This window comes from Oreochromis aureus, linkage group 17, assembly GCF_013358895.1.
Source record: "Oreochromis aureus strain Israel breed Guangdong linkage group 17, ZZ_aureus, whole genome shotgun sequence".
Classification (NCBI taxonomy): domain Eukaryota; kingdom Metazoa; phylum Chordata; class Actinopteri; order Cichliformes; family Cichlidae; genus Oreochromis; species Oreochromis aureus.
Window position 1 is genome coordinate 11,215,593 of NC_052958.1, and position 16,780 is coordinate 11,232,372.

At 39.1% G+C, this 16,780-nt stretch overlaps 2 protein-coding genes across 2 annotated transcripts; one reads left to right on the plus strand and one right to left on the minus strand.

Moving 5' to 3' along the window:
* Positions 1-109: 109 nt before the first annotated feature.
* On the minus strand, positions 110-9,268 carry klhdc10 (kelch domain containing 10). Its single transcript, XM_031726621.2, has 9 exons — positions 9,043-9,268; positions 5,963-6,184; positions 5,672-5,826; positions 5,407-5,555; positions 4,857-4,941; positions 4,249-4,315; positions 4,113-4,160; positions 3,832-3,971; positions 110-2,285 (listed from the first exon to the last, which is right to left on the minus strand). The coding sequence occupies exons 1-9, from the start codon at positions 9,131-9,133 to the stop codon at positions 2,076-2,078; spliced, it is 1,167 nt and encodes a 388-aa protein (XP_031582481.2). The 5' UTR covers positions 9,134-9,268; the 3' UTR covers positions 110-2,075.
* A 2,880-nt stretch (positions 9,269-12,148) lies between these two features.
* On the plus strand, positions 12,149-16,125 carry zc3hc1 (zinc finger, C3HC-type containing 1). The gene is made up of 10 exons (XM_031726616.2): positions 12,149-12,329; positions 12,854-12,956; positions 13,076-13,226; positions 13,367-13,450; positions 13,569-13,696; positions 13,873-14,012; positions 14,129-14,399; positions 14,564-14,761; positions 15,011-15,223; positions 15,339-16,125. Exons 1-10 carry the CDS (start codon positions 12,196-12,198, stop codon positions 15,411-15,413), a joined length of 1,497 nt encoding a protein of 498 aa, XP_031582476.1. The 5' UTR covers positions 12,149-12,195; the 3' UTR covers positions 15,414-16,125.
* The last annotated feature ends 655 nt before the right edge of the window (positions 16,126-16,780 follow it).

A 16,780-nucleotide genomic window follows, 5' to 3' on the forward strand; every position in this document is an offset into this window, starting at 1 on the left:
GCAACGATCCATGCAAGAGTCTTACACTGGATAATTCTAGTGTGCGTCATGCTAAGCATTAGTACAGGAAAGGAAACTGGGGGGGACAGAGCTCATTACAGAACACCTTTATTTAGAGACCTCTTAACACGACACTCATACAAGCCCAGTGTACAACATTTTCGGGGTCACCTGTAAAACTGTGTCCCAAAGTAACAAATTGATGTTAATATATAAAAAAAAAAAGCAGGTAATGACATCATGCACCAGTAATTTCGAACAGCAAGCAGGAAAAGGGGAAGAAAAAGGAACAAGGTAAAAATAATGCAGGCAGACTCATGCATATGTGACCAAACCATTTGGCAACATCCTATCATAATATGTATATTTAAAAAGAAAAACTAACCTTTTTCCTTGGTGTAATCACATTTTGAAGGTGAAAATTATTTGGCATCGGTAAACATGAACATATTTTATTTAAACACTTGGCTCTTAAGATTACAGGATATAAAATTACAATCTTGGCCAGCAACATGTCACAATATGCAATTATGGGACTTTTATAACTTTTAATTTACTTGTAAGTCTAAGAATTTTGACTAAACATGCAAATATCTGCCTCTATTTGTCAAACCTCAATATCAGTTTGGGAAAAAGGCACTGCAGTATAAACAGATGTTCGTGTAAGCCTGCTACTGAAGCAACTCCCTGTGCATCATGTGTCTTAAACAAAGAGGGAGTAAAATTTTAAACAGAATCAAGTCTTTATTCAAATATAAGCATCTTAAATATACATATATTATTTTTTTTAAAAGCACCAAATTCACAGTGATGTGTAGCATGGTTTGGTTTACAAATGAAACCTGCAAGCAAACACAATGAAAAGGGAAAAAAAAGAATAAATTATCTTGAACATACCCACCTTGCTTCAATTTCATCTCCAGACTAGGCAGCAATATGATGTATAATGAACAATACAGGAACTACAGAGGTCCAGACACAGGCAAAACCAGCATTTAAACTTCCTTACATGCCAATGGAACAGCACAGTGTTTCTGCATGTTTTAGGCAATTCACCACAAATAACATAAGACTCTTTTCAAGGCATGCACTAATTTCATTTTTTAGGATTTGAATGCTTTTTATCCCAGGCAGATGGCATGTGTTTTTGTTTTTTAAGATATAAAAATAATTCAGAGAAACTGGAAATTTAAGGTTACTTACAGTCAAAGTTATGCAATGATCCACTTTGAAATTAAAAGCTGAGAGAAAGGTTATTGTAATTGGCTGATCAATTAACCTTAGAGAGTTAAGTGAAATAAAAAGGCCCGCAAGGAAGTCACAAAAACATTCACAATAATCTAAAACTCTACAACAGGTCAGTAGAAATGAAAATTATATATTAGATAGAGAATTGTATTAAATTGGCTAAAATGTGCAAAAAACACCGCCATGGTTCTTTAACAAACCACCGTCTGTCACTTTTTCAGACTGATATCAATACTATCGTCGTCTCTGCATGGAGAACTTTTTTTTAAAGATGAAAAAACCAAAACAAACAAAAAAAACAAACAAATGTCCACAAATGTAAGACAAAAATGTGCAAACTGCAACATCAGTTCACGAAGCTACCCCACCCTCCCCCATAAAAAGTGATTTCATTTTAATATACATGCATTCGTCTTTCACGCTGAACTTTTAAAATTACCAGATAATGCCGATTTGGACAAAAAACAAACAAACAATGGGAGCAGACAGTGTTTGACTTCATGCCGAGGCAAAATAAACCATTTCCAGCTGTTTGATGAAAACCATGACTGTGTATTAGTTTGACACAAGTGCAGGGACCAGTGGGGGCACAGGGTCTTGAGTAAAATCCATAAAACATTCCACATATACTCTGTTCTTCATCACTTTAACTACAAAAAAAAAGAAGAAAAACAAAACAAAAAGGCATCCCATTGTTTTTGGTTTTAAGGCGAGGCTACGTCAGGCGGGAGGGCAGGGCGGGGCTAAGACTTCCTGTGAATTCGATTTTGTACTGAGCCGCTCTCCTCGCTGTCCCTTCCATTTTACGTGTTCTTGCTCCGCTAAGTCTATTTCAAACGTTCAGTGAGTTCCTGTGTGAGGCCCAGGTTGAGCAGCTGCATGGTGGGGAGTGAAGAAAGGTGGGGAAAGGCCCTGAGGAGCTTCTCCCAGCATAGCTCCAACAGGCTGGGCACAGTCAGCCAGATCTTGAACAGAGAGCCAGTTCTCTTGTTCTCATGGATGTTCACCACACCACCATGGATGTACATGCAGCCAGCCTGGGTACAAAACAAAAGAGAGGGGAAAAAGGTACATTTTACAGTGTATACAGCTTAACAAGGTTCAGGCTTCTAAACTTCCTCAATGTCATCATTGATTATCTAACTGGTAACAAACAAAATCTTTTCATTGTGTTCTCCTTGCACCTTCTGGATCACCAGCAGTTTTTTTTATTTTTATTTTAAGAGGACGGTTCCATATAATAACATAGAACATCAAAAACAAAATTAGATGTCCACAAATATAGACAAAAAACAGCCATCATCATCTTTCGGCTGCACCTCTCTGTCAGTAGCCTTGGATGGTTGGATGGTATTTAAACTCTTCTACCTTCACTACTCCTTGCAGCTTCGCCGTCTCCCTCTCATTCAGAGAACATGTATTCTGTCTTGCATCTACTGAATTTCATACCTCTCCCTCCAGAGCATACCTCCACCTCTCCAGGCTCTCTTCCACTTTCTCGCTACTCTTACTACAGATCACAATGTCATCTCCAAACATCACAGTCCTCAGAGACTCCTGCCTGGCTTGTCCATTTCAACTGCAAACAAGAAAGGGCTTAGAGCCAATCACTGGTCTCATCCACACATTGAAACCATCTATCACTCCCACACCTCACCACATGTCTTGCAGCACCCTCTCATTCTTCTGCCACTCCTGAGTTCATGCAGTAATACTGTTCCTCTCTTGGTACCCTATCTTAATGTTTTATCTAGATCCATAAAGTGCAAGTCCTCCTCCTTTATACTTCTCCATCAACACTCTCAAAGCAAACATTGCATCTGTAGAACTCTTTACTGGCATGAAGCCATTCTGCAGCTCACTGATTGTTACCTCTCTTCTTAACTTAGCCTCCACAACTCGTTCTCATAGCTTCATGGCATCACTCATGAACTTCTTCCCTCTGTAGTTACTACAGCTCCAAAATTGGTCAATAATGTGCATCAATGTCAAAATTGTCAAGGAGCCTCCAGTTCTGAAATGTGAAGCCTAAAACCCCATATTTACTAACAGACAGGATAGGGATGATTGTATAAGACTCCTTTTTTTTTTTTAAAGAAGAAAATGACCCTGCTTTTCATTGAATTTACATTTTCAACATTTCTATAAATATTTTCCTCATAGTATAAATATTTACATAATGAAATAACCAGTTTCATTATTTATTTATACCAGAATGATATTCACTTTGTAAATTATATATATTTTGTAAAACGGTTTGATAAACCATGCTGTGCTTTAGGGCATCACTCCTCTGTGATGGACAGATTGCTGTGAGCACTGTCCTCACAGTTTGTCATATTTGGATTTACAAACAGATGCATCAGCTAGAAGCTTTACAGAGAGAATCTGCAAACCAGAAGGTGACGTCACCATGGCTTTGTCCATCTTTTTATATGGTATATGCTAGGAACCCACAACAGCTTTATCTAACATGTAATTTCACTTTCTGTGTATACATTTTTATTCTGAGTTTGGTGAGTACTAAGGTAATTTTGCTACTTTGAAATTTAGACTGATCCAAAGAAATGGTGTTGTACTAACTGGGGTAACAGCAGCACAGTGAAAGTAGGCTGGCTCGGGCATCACTGCTGGTAGTTTGCTCCACTGGAAAGTCTGAAGGTTGATTTTCCACAGATCAGCTAATATCAATTCCCCATTGTAGCCTCCACAGATAAATACATCTACAATAGAAAAATCAGATAAAGAAAATTGTTGATTCATATATAAAAACATTAGAATGAGAGGATGTAGTATGAAATTACAGTACTTAATAAGTGATACTGGCTCTACAGAAATATGTTCTTTGGTATAGCAGGCCTCACCATTGCGTATCTGCACACAGCTATGGCACCTTCGAGGAGCAGGATAGCCTGTCAAAAGCACAGATATGTTAGTAAAGTGCACTACTGTTAAAGATAGCACAGGCTTATAGTTAATCATGATATGAAGTACACAAACCTATCTTTTCATGAGGTTTAGTTGTAATCTCCTCCCAGGAATTGGTTTCCAGATTATACGCATGTATCTTAAATAAATAAATAAAAATTAAAAACACATTTTAAAAAGTGCCATGTGTGAAAATGACAGACTTGGACAGTTATCAAGATGGAAGACACTTTTACTGATAAATTCAAAATATTTCCAACTCATCTGATCAGCTTTTGCGTAGAAGTACAGATATATAAACAATGACTAATGCTAGCATTTTTATATGCTTTTTTTAGTAGTAGTGTACAGATTTTAGTAAAACCAAAGTTTTATTTCTTCTCTTATTACCATTGGCACACTAAATAAATCCTAGGGAGTTCAAAAAAAGACTAGACTTTAGACTAAGACTATCCCTGCAGGTTTTAGATCTCACCTTGGGTCAACACACCTGAATCATGGATTTTCCAGGCCTCTGGAGAACTTCAGGACATGTTGAGGACTCATTTTTTAAATGGTTGGTTCACACAGTAAAACCTTTGAGGACTATGAATATAAGGGACATGGATTTTCCTTAGCTGGAACTCAGTTTTGGTGACAAGTAATTTGAGGGTATATAAAATCTTTCAGTGGTACAGTACCTTATCTAAAGGATATGATGTCCAGGAAGTTCCTCCTCCCAGAATATAGATCCTCTGTCCATCATGTGCTATTTCATGCCTATATCTGTGAAACACACCATGACAAGGAATTTTAACATTTTAATACTAGTAGAGATGGAAAGAGATATGATGTTATCAGAACACTTCACTCGCGATTCTGCAATGTACTGAGTACTGCAGTAACATATATAATTACGTCCTCAAAGTTAAATTAATTATTATTAATAATTATTTTTGGTTGCAAAATGATTTTCAAGCATACCAACAATGTCACTATAACCTGCCATGAATGTTGCCATAAGACGGAATCAGTCGGCAATTGAATGGGGTCAAAGTGGCAATTATATCCAATCTGTTTCTGATAATACAGCAGTTCACTGTGATAAATTGTATTCCCAGAGAAATTTATTGTATTTTATAAAATATTGATATTTGGCTTCCCTGTATTGATACAATATTGCCACACAAAATATCACAATACTCTGTTCCCCCCAACCCCTAATGTTAAACTCCTCAAGTATCATCATACCGCTCCTCGGGCAGGTCATCGGGAGGGTTGTTGGGTTTAAGGTGGATCCACTCTCTTGTGGTCAGGTCCAGCCTGTGTAGGTCTGTGCTGTAGATATAACCTGTCGTCCCTCCAAACACGTACAGGAAGCCGTTTATAATAACCATTGCCTGGAGGCAGAAAGTATGAAATGGCAGATAAAACACTGAAACAAAAATTTAACGTACAAATTTTTCAAACGTGAATGTGGTCGTGAGAAATGAGGATGACTGATTTCTGTGGCTACCTGTCCATAGATTCTGTTGGGCTTCTTCCCTCGACAGTTGAGCAGCGACCATCGTTTGTACTTCACGTTACAAACGTGAACATCATTGCCATTATTTTCACCAAAGGGGATTCCGGTGCCCCCAAACACCAGGAGGTTGTTACCGTGCAAAACAGCTGCAGAAAAACAGCAACCCCAAACTTGATTTTCATACATGTTTTGGGGTTTTTTGTTTGGTTTTTTTGTATGAAATACCAACAATGTGTAAACACTAGTAAAATTCTCAGAAGTACTAAATACACAATGCTTCACCTGACATTGATGCCAGCTCTGTGGGCATGTAGCCCTCTGTCCGGATCTGCTGCCAGCAGCCTGTTGCAAAATGATACCTCCATAGCTCCCTGAAAAGTGGATAGTCTTCATTCTCTGAGCCTCCTGACTCATCGTAGTCGGGGTTGTACCCACCAAACACATACAGGTTAGTGTTGTCAGCGACGCAGCGGTGCCCACTGCGGGCAGGTGGTGTTCGATGCCCTGGAAATAGAAAAAAAACCAAACAAATCCTAAAAATGAGGACGAGCAGGACCATCCTGACAAAGATTGTCTCTTCTCCACTTTGCTCAAACCATTATCATTTCCTTCTACGTGCAAAAAGCTACTACTTGAGCTAAATGCTGCTCTTAATTTTATGCATGATTTGAACTTTGACACTGCTTAACCAGATAAAACAAACATTCTTTTTAAAAACTGACAGAAAAAAATAAAATGTGACATTGTAAAGCTATATAAAAAACATTATCCAAAAGTAATAAAAGTACTTGTAATAATAGTGATATGCCGTGGTCATATCACATATCACAATTAAATCAATTAAAGCGTTAGAGTATCACCTGCATATGCATCTAAAAAGTCAAACGCTTTTTAGAACTTGAGACTAGTTATAGATCCAACCTGACTAATGCTCTACCGGTTATACACATAACATGTCAACTTTCATATTCATAACTATGAGAAACTCTGCATTACAAGAGTCGTTGTAGGACATTTACTGGAAATTGGGAAGAAACATAAAGGCATTAAACCAAGAACGCTATATAAGCTCAAGATTATGATCTATGTTAACTGATAGGAATGTGCTTAAGGTTCAGTATAATCAGCATTCATTACTAATTTCCTTTGCTGTATTGCAGTCTTTAGGATTATCATAAATAATTTTTACTTCAGGTCAGCTGGGATACATGATTGATGGAGGGAATTTTAATGCAGTCGCAGAAATCCTTAACCGAGAGGAGGAAGGAGTTACACAGAAGAGAAAAGAAAAATCCTATTTTCTTACATTTAATTTCTTATATGCTATTGGATAGATATACTAAGTGAGGCAAATTACTGTGAAGCCGCAGTTACAGGGTAATTTACTAACAATGTGCTGTAATTTATATACAAAAGATGCAGCCAGTTCAGCTCAGTAAAAAAAAAAAAAAAAAAATTGTAGAAAGAATGCAAATTAGTGGCCCCAAAAATCCAGAGGAAGGAGCGTTAGGCAGAGCGCTGCATACCTGCTAACTAAAATAATCCAGTTTAAGCTCAGGTTTCATGGAAGTGTTTTTCTCTGAAAACAGCAAGGCAATCATGATAAATGAGACGAAGCCGAATGAAAATGAATATGCTTTTTATATAAGATCTGATAGAAGAGTTATTTCTCAGCACTGTGCAAAGGGTTCTAATGATTAGGACTCAGGTGCAGCGCAAGATTGATCGAGAGGAGAACTGCATTATTAAAAACTGTCCCACCCTATAAACCTGAAATCTGTGTGGAACAGCTGACCTGTACGGTGTGCAGAAGACCACAAAACATTGTTTACAGTCAGATGATGAGCCATCTCAGTTGCTATGTTACTATCCCATGTGTGTGAATGCGCACTTCGCCTTTTAGTTTTAATAGCACATTGCAACATTTAAGCATTAATTTAACTCACCAAACCTTTTATTGGTTACAGATTCAACAATTGGGGTTTGCCTCTAAACACGCACACAATTTTTTTTCCCAAAACACAACTTTCGCCCCCCCCCCAGCATTAAAGTTTGTGCAATTTGCAGTAAATTGTGTTACGAAGACTTTGTAATTTACACTGGTGTGACTCATTTAAATATTCTCCTCCTGAAAGTGAAAATACAAATATATTTGGCATAATACCAACCTCAAAAACCCCCTCCTGTTCACATACTGACACTTAGTCTCTTTCGTAAATCCAGCAGCTTTTTAATGTCAAAAGAAGGTTTTGTGCTGCTGTAGACGTTAGTACACCTGGCCCTAGATTTTTCTTCTTTTTAAGCCTACAATGAATTTTTCACAGACTGTTCTCTTTTAAAAGACCTCCATAAACCAACAGGGTCAGAACATGTTGTGGCGAAGGAGGATGTGCGTTTTGTAGTCCATCTTCTACCCATTGTAGTTTCATCAATACTCAGGCACACTATGGCACCTATTTGCTTCTACTGTCTTGTAAAACTTCATATGAGCAATAAAACTACAACATGAGTATTTTATACAATTGTCTATAATGAATTATCAGTCATCAAGATCATATTTCTCTGTAGATCTATGTCAGCATCTGTTAGAGTGACCAGTTTTGGTCTTTGTACTGCAGAATTTCCCTTTCCTGACCAGCTTGTATCTGTAAAACACAAAAGTATACAGGATCTCAACGTAGGATCTACCACAGGCATAAGAGGAAATAACTAGCAACCAAAGAGCAGTCTATTCTTTGAAAATTGTATACACACAGTAGATCATCTCAGACATGTTTGGGTTTTATTTTTTTTGTTTTTTGGCCAGCAGAGGTTATACTGAAGATATCCTCTCTATACGTTTCTGGAAAATAGAGATGTAACAAATCTCTCCATGACTAAGAACATACCTAATGAGAGCTTGAAACTTGTTAGTGGACATGGCTCTGTGATCCGCTTAAACCATCAAATATTTTATCAAACCGCAGCATAAACCACAGATACACACAAAGCTTAAACCTTCAAATTGTTATGAATAAAACCTTAAATCCATGAAATCCACTCCAGCCGATATTAGACTATTTACTGTAGCACACTACAGCCGATAAAGCTCTATGCAAAAGTATTATGTGCTATTTTCTCCTGTTAGCTTGGATAGGATCGCACCCAACACATCAAAAGATAATCAAACAGAATTGCGGGATGTTGCTAGCCTGAATGCAATGCTTTAAAATATCACGAGTAAAGGCAAAGTTTAAAATTCCTGACTCAAATTAAAAAGCAGCTGATGTAAATGACACAGACTCAGTTTGACTGTACAGACATGATAACGTCCAGGTAAAGCGTAACGTCGTTAGCATATCTTGCTAATGTTTTTGACCGACCTGCTAACGTCACACCGTGCGGCGGCCTGCCTGTCAATTTCTGGAATTTATTCAGCTGGTCTGGACTGTGAGCACATTCGGCGTCCGACATCGTCTCCCCCTTTACAATCCAGTCGCGGAGAATGTTACGTCAAATAAAAACAACATCTGATAAGAGCCGTAGAATCATTTTACGTTTCAGTCAGTTTGGAAGACATCCACAAACGTTACCTCCCCCCACTGTGTATTGGACTTGGCCAATCACTGGACTCGTTATTAGGACGTTGCGTCATTAGAGGTGGGCGGGGCGGCGGTTGCCGGTACGTATCCACAACACAACAGTTTTACTTGGAGTGTGGATGGCCAAAAAGGCGTTCCCAGGCTATATATATTTATATACATGCATATATATACATGCAATATACAGTGCCCCGGGGCCACTGTATATTAAATAATAAAAATAATGAAAAAAATATTATTGTTATTGCTTGCACTGTGCAGACCTAGTCAAGGTTATCAATTAGAATAGAATAGAAGAATAGAATAATCCTTTAATTGTCCCACAAGGGGAAATTTGGTTGTAACAGCAGCCAGAAAGACACATATACAAACAAACAGTACACAGGACACAGAACAGAAACATACACAATTTTTCTTACATATTTACATTAAGGACAATAGTTACTATAAACAGAGTACTGTACAGTTATTAAATTAAATATAAATAACTACAGATAAGAGGCAAACCCAGGTTGTAGTGCGAATCGGTTGATTAACTTATTGCAGTTACAGCGCAGATGTAAACATCTGTGATTGTTGGGAGCAGTTCTGATTGTACAGTCTGACAGCTGCAGGGAGGAAGGACCTGCGGAAACGCTCCTTCATGCATCTAGGATGCAGCAGTCTGTCACTGAAGGAGCTCTGCAGTTCAGCAACATTTACATGCATGGGGTGGGAGACTCTGTCCATCAGAGATGTTATTTTGGCCAGAATCCTTCTGTCTCCCACCATCTGCACTGGGTCCAGGGTGCATCCCAGAACAGAGCTGGCCTTCCTAATGAGTTTATCCAACCTCTTCCTCTCAGCTGCCAACTGCTGCTCCAACATACCACACTGTAAAAAATGACAGATGCCACCACAGAGTCATAGAAGGTCTTTAAAAGCGCTCCCTGTACTCCAAATGACCTCAGCCGCCTCAGCAGGTAGAGTCTGCTCTGACCCTTCCTGTAAAGAGCATCAGTGTTGTGGCTCCAGTCCAGTTTATTATTCAGGTGAACACCCAGGTACCTATAAGAGTCCACTATCTCAATGTCCACTCCCTGGATGTTCACCGGTGTCAGTGTGGTGGGTCTGCTTCTCCGGAAATTCACCACCAACTCCTTGGTTTTCCCGGCATTGATCAGCAGGTGGTTCTGCTGACACCAGTCTACAAGGTCCAGAGTCCACTGTCTGTACTCTGAGTCGTCCTCACCTGTGATGAGGCCGACTATGGCAGAGTCGTCAGAGAACTTCTGCAGGTGGCAGCGTGGGGAGTTGATGGAGAAGTATGCAGTGTAGAGGGTGAAGAGGAACGGTGCCAGCACAGTTCCCTGTGGGGCCCCCGTACTGCAGACCAGTGTATCAGAGACACGGCCCTGTGACCTCACATACTGTGGACGTTCTGTGAGGTAGTCCAGTATCCACTTTTTTACCTTCTTTTAACAACTGAGAGTGGAGACAGATTATCATTTAGAACATGAAGTGGCATTCTTATGTTTGGGGGGAGAAACAAACAAACCATTAAAAAAACTGTCACCATCATCTAGGGATCACATCACCTGTGGTGCACCACAAGGTTCAGTTTTAGGTCTTACTTTGTTTTCTATTCATGTGCTTTCAGTTGGAGAGAATACAGTTAGTGAATCAGGAAGTGCAGAGGATGAGTAGTAAGAAGTGGGGGCAGCTATTAAAGACATACCTGGAGATGTTTAAGACAGAGGGCTTTTGATCAGATTGTTTAATACAGTTTTGGAGAACATGCCTAAGGAATGGAGAATAAGTTGAGTGGTAATGATTTTCAAGAACAAAGGTGATGTGCAGAGCTGTAGTAAAAACAGAGTTTAGAAAGTTGATGACACACACCATGAAGACAGAGTGGGAGATGTGGAAACTAGATTAGGAGGAGAGTTGAAAATCAGTGAGCAGGTGATGTAGGCGATGGCATGTATGTAAAATTTCATTTAATACTTTCAGTTAATAATTTCAATCACTAATGTCTTCAGTATTTTCTTCCCTAATGTTAAAAATATGGTCAGATAAGCAAGATGGGACAAAAATGTTTCTGCTTTTATCCAAAATTCCTTGATGAAAATATAATGGGACAATGCTGGGCCCTCAGAACGCATCATTCTTACTCAAATGCCTGCAGATCGTAAAGTACATCTGTGCTGGCTTGAACAGAGATACATTTTCCTACAATCTGGTGATGCAATATTCTAAGAATTGAGCTAACAACAGTATATAGTGGGATGTGTTGCAAAAAAAAAAAAAAAAAAAAAAAAAATCCACCAAATAAGAATTTCTTCAAAGAGACTTTGTTTTTGTCTATATAGCATACCTTATAGTTGAAAATATTCATGTTTCCATTACATTTGTGTGAGACCTATTACTTATTTGAAATTCCTTTATATAGCTCTTTGTTCTACAACAAACTACACCGCATCAGATGGAGTCTTAAGAAGCCTCCACTTCAAACTACAGCAGAAGATATTAATGGATTACTAATCTTATAGTGTAATATTGCCCAAAACAATAAATTCAGAAGGGGTAATTTTGTAAGCATATTTATTGCAGTTTATTGCATCTGGATAACAATATTTAACAAACGATCCATAATCAAATACATGGAAACAAATTTAAAAAGTCAAATAAAATGTTGGACCTACATTTAAAAACACACAAAAAAGTACATTTTAAATCACAATTTTTTTTATTAAATACCAAATAAATAATTCCTTTCATTTAAACACTAAAAACAGTCAATCTATGAATTTAGCCTTACGGAATTACGCTTCCGAAATTTAAGCTATATTCATGATGAAGAAGTGATGTTGCTGCAGCGCTGTGGTCTCGCAGCATCACGAAGCGGAACTGTCGGTTTCAGGGTGTATTTTCCGTGGGACCACAGAGCCGATCATGGCGACTCTCGGCGGCAGTCGTGGGGATCGTCTCGGCAATTCTAATCAACACAAGTCTGCTATTGTTTCCCCAGAAAAAGTTCGTGAAATTCTCAATGAGGGGGTGTCGTCAACAGGCGTGGGTTCCAAGAGGTGCGATTTTTTTAATCAGAGAGCGCTCATTGTTCAATTTAAAAAGACGGAGAACAAGTTGACGCTAGCTAGTTTGCCTAGCCACTTAGCTTGGTAGCTGTACTTTTAGCTTCATTCAGTCAGCGTAATGAGAAGACGGACGAGATTCCGCAGGTTTGGATGTGTGTAAGCTAGGAACAGCAGTATGAACTGGCACGCCTTTGTGTTTTCTTTGCTCTCATTGTATTCATCGGGCAAGTTTGTTATGGTAGCATCTGAATTGTCGCCACTGTGTACAGTTAGAGATAAGAGGGGGTGGGGACCTAAAGTTTGGTAGTAACTCCCTACTTTGCAAGTTTGCTGTTTTGTTTCCATCATTAGGTTAAACGAATCGATTCTTTTCAGTATTGTGAGGTTATAAAATGAAAATAGGAAACATATAAGGTGAAGTACGCATAGCTTTAACCAGTTATATTTGTTTTATCAATCACGTAAATAAAAGTGTGCATACTGAAGATGTGTTTTCCCCTTTTTGATGATTTAAGTGTACAAGGGGATTTGAATGTCCTGGAAGTGAAAAGCAACTCTCAAGCACCTTGCGAAGCAACGAACAAAGAAGCCTTTTTCTCAAGAGTGGAATCCTATTCAATATCCTTTTTTTCCCCCTCATTTTGAATCAGTATGAGCCATCTTAGTTCTTGTTTTTATAGTTGTTATTATTACATGTCCTTGCTGTATGTAAGTTTAAATTTCCCTTAGCACCACACTGTTTGAAATGGGCAGGCAAACCACGCATACTTTCCCCGTTGATGTGTGCCAGATATGGCTGGATCAGTGTTGGCTGTGATATGCTCAAGTGCTCCAGCTGCCAGGCTTTCCTATGTGCATCCTTGCAGCCAACTTTAGACTTTGAAAAATGTAAGTGAAACTTAAAGCAACTGCACAATAACAACACTAGAGGACAAACTGTTTTTGTTTTTTTTTTGGCAAGGTTAGGTTGATATTGTCAGGCTGCCAAAAAATTTTTTTAATTGAAGCACATCACCTCTTTTAAACAGATGAAAGCCGCATTGCAGAGATATCAAGGCAGCTTCAGACACAGCATGAAAAGTTTTGTCCTTGGCCTGACTTTCCATGTCCAGGTGGGAGCAAGCATTTTGCATGAAACTTATATATCAGCAAAAGTAATTTGACTTGAATAAACTTTAATTTTCTTTTTTCTCCATGTAATGATCATGGTAAATGTTCCTTTTATTTCAGAGCGCTTCTGGCTTGTTCCAGCTTGTGAACCATCGACACTTCTTGCTGCCTTTTTGGAGCGCTTCCAGAGCGCCTGTCTCCTTGCACAGCAGCTGCCAGCAATGAAACCGGAGCAGCTGAAGTCTATGGTGAAGCTGCAGAATGGCTTCAGCCTTTTTAGGATACTGACTCCAGTGCTGTTTGAAGCATTATACATATTATTTACATTAGAGAATACGCTTAAAAGAATGCATTATTGAGATTATAGAAAGAGTTGTCTGAGTCACTCGTTCACCTATACTTATTGGCCACTCTTTCCTTGCAGTCTTTGACAGAGGACGTTATCAGCAGTATGCTGCAGGTGATTGAGGAAGAACAAAAAAGAAAGGGAGAAACTCCTTGCTCTGAGCCTTTGGCTATCCAGATGGCAGCATGTATTGTTTCTCTCTGCGGTTGGGCAGCAAGGTGAGATGTAACTCGAAACTCCTTTCATAGAAATCAGTGTTGTCATATGCTGACATTAAAAGTTGGGTGAAAATTTAGAAACATGGGACAAAAAAAGTGTTTTTCCTCCTTTTTAGTCCTGCTCTGCACGCCATGAGCCTGCCGATCCTCACCTGCTCCTACTGTATGCGCAAGGTGGGCTTGTGGAATTTCCATCAGATGGAAGGAATGGGAGGTGAAGCAGACAATTCAACAAATACACTGGGCACCCCTGTTCGGGCAACGAGTCCTGCTTCAGCAACCCCAAATGATGGTCAGGGAGAGCATTCGACTTCCACCTCACCGAGCCCTGCTACAACTCCTTGTCGCATGAAGCTGCGGAGCCAGGACTCCACCCGTTCTGACCAGGTAAGGAGGAGGATTTCCCGAGTTGTGCCACTAGCTGGAAAAACACTAAACCACGCTGTGCACAAGCTATGATGCAAGCTTATTAATCCTTTCAATTAGAACAAGTGAATGTAAACTTCAGAATATACTAAGCTGCTTCTATGCTGTCTTGGTGTATGTTACAGGGAGAGGGTACCTCCTCCCCAGTGGCCTTGCGTGCCCGGAGCAGAGACTCACCTAGCCCCAGCGAAGAACTGCCAAGCCCTTTGACGAGGGGCAAGAGGCCCGCAACTCGCAGTAGAGGACAGGGAGATGGCCCAGGGACTGACGGCACTACTAGCCTGCCTCCAAAGCGCCTGTGCCTCTCATCAACTGGTGGTCTTGTAAGAACTAACATTACTAAGGATTTTTTTGTTTTGTTTTTTTAATTATGGCATCAGACTTTATCTGAGGGAATCCGTACAGTCCTGCCTGGTTATTCAGCCAGTGTTTCAAGAGTAATTTGAGTATTTTGTTTGGTTTACATTACAGTTAGAAATTTTGTTAAATTAAAAACATGAAAGACAAACATTCCCTTTTTTTTAAGGCAGAGGTGTATAATACAAATGTTGACCTACTATCTCTTATTTCAGGATGGGCCCTTGCCCAAGAATGTATTTGACCCCTTAGCTCAGCACAGGGAATGGTGTCCCTGGATCTCCGTAGGAAAGGAGAATGTGGATCCTGGGGCTATCCCTTTTTCAGACAAAGGTTCAGGACTTTATCAGCAGGGCTGGAAAGCTGCTCTGGACCTCCTCATGCCCATGAAGAAGAACTCCAGTATAGACGAAGGCAGTCCAGCACAGGCAAGACAAAAAGTTCAAATCTTTGTATTTCATAGAAAAGAGTCATCAAACATGTAAATGATAGATTTATACAGATTTACAGATTTTTGCTTTGTTTGTTTGTTTTTTCTTCCAGGGCCCCCGTGACAAATCTAAAAGGGTGTTTGCTATATTCCGACAGTGGCAGGTTTCCTCTTCGCCATCTCAGTAGACTCTTTGCAAACAAAAACAGCATTGCAACACTGAAGTGATGAACTGACCTCCACTCTTGTTTGTGGTACAGAATCCATATTACTAATGACAGGAGTGTCAAGTGTTATTAAATGTAAGCCATCAATTGAGGTCTTGTTTCTGTTCAGTGTTTGTCAAGGACAAATAAGGTTCATTGTGTCATTAGACAAATGAATGTGTTCTCAGTAAACAGTAAAAAATGTGAATGAATGCTGTGGCTTTTTAAAAAACATTTCAGTTCGGCTACACAAGATTTACATGACCACAATGTCTGCTTTGGTAGTCCTTGATGACAACATGATGGTCTGGATTTTTGTGGAATATAGAAGATCATGAGAAAGGGCCACATGGCTCTACACTGGAAAGATGATGTTTACCTTTACCGTATTTTGAGTTCTTTGCAAGAGCAGTAAACATTAACCTCAGATTAGGAAAAAAAAAAAAAAGACTGTGAGGAAGTACCTATGTGTGTATTGTTTTGCTTAAACACCAGATGGATACAATAGCTCCTCGAAGAGAGCAGAATCTTTTTGGAGTAGTGATGTTTTGTTTTTTCTCATCCGTGCTACCCGGTTTGAAATTCTTGATTTTCTGTGATATTTCGTTACCGATGCAGTTCTCACTCTCTTGCATGTACCTTTGTCTTTGTAGACGCTCCTAAAAGGGTTTAATAAATTGCTCTTCTGAATGTTTGTTTTACTTTGCATGTCGTTCTTCTGAGATTTTTAAGATAAGGCCAGTCAAAAAATTAATGAAATTATATTGTAAATCCAAGAAAAATGCATACAGTACAAATGTGTCGGATGGCTCTGCTTCACAAAGATTTTTTTGGAATGTTTTTTTTACGTTTATTTTAATTTTTATTTGCTGAAGTGTGTTTATGTGCATGCATGTATTTATGTATAGATAGATAGATGGATAGGTATTGTGGCCTTGTAGAAGTGGTATTTTTAGCCATGACCATTTTCTTTATTCTTTCCCTAGATTAAGTCTTGTTTGTATTCTATAAATAAGATATTAGGTATATTTCAGCTTCGCATAACAATGGGGGAACTTGGTCAGTTAACGGAAATGAATCACAAGACTGATGCCCCCCTCTCCCCAAAAACAATCACTGTTCTTGAAATGGACTGTCAGCTCTTGCCAGACATTTTGGGGTGCAAGTCCTGAGAGCCAACATGTGGGGGTGACAATCTGGTGGAGCCAAGCCACTGCTCGAGCAATTACGATATCCTGAACATCTTGAAATAATTTTTCCAATATATCTGTTTTTAACTGTAAAAACAGGCATGTACGTGTTTCCAAATGAAACTTAAATATTAAAAACAATGATGTTTTGGATAAAAC

Bases quoted from the DNA above. Each gene is read 5' to 3' on its own strand.
- klhdc10 (XM_031726621.2), bottom strand. From the start codon at position 9,133: ATGTCGGACGCCGAATGTGCTCACAGTCCAGACCAGCTGAATAAATTC. The intron at 6,185-9,042 runs GTCGGTCAAAAA...TTCTATTTCCAG, and splicing joins GCACGGTGTGACGTTAGCAG to GGCATCGAACACCACCTGCC. The intron at 4,161-4,248 runs GTTTGTGTACTT...TGCTTTTGACAG, and splicing joins TAAACCTCATGAAAAGATAG to GCTATCCTGCTCCTCGAAGG.
- zc3hc1 (XM_031726616.2), top strand. From the start codon at position 12,196: ATGGCGACTCTCGGCGGCAGTCGTGGGGATCGTCTCGGCAATTCTAAT. The intron at 12,330-12,853 runs GTGCGATTTTTT...TGATGATTTAAG, and splicing joins ACAGGCGTGGGTTCCAAGAG to TGTACAAGGGGATTTGAATG. The intron at 12,957-13,075 runs ATATCCTTTTTT...TTAGCACCACAC, and splicing joins CAAGAGTGGAATCCTATTCA to TGTTTGAAATGGGCAGGCAA.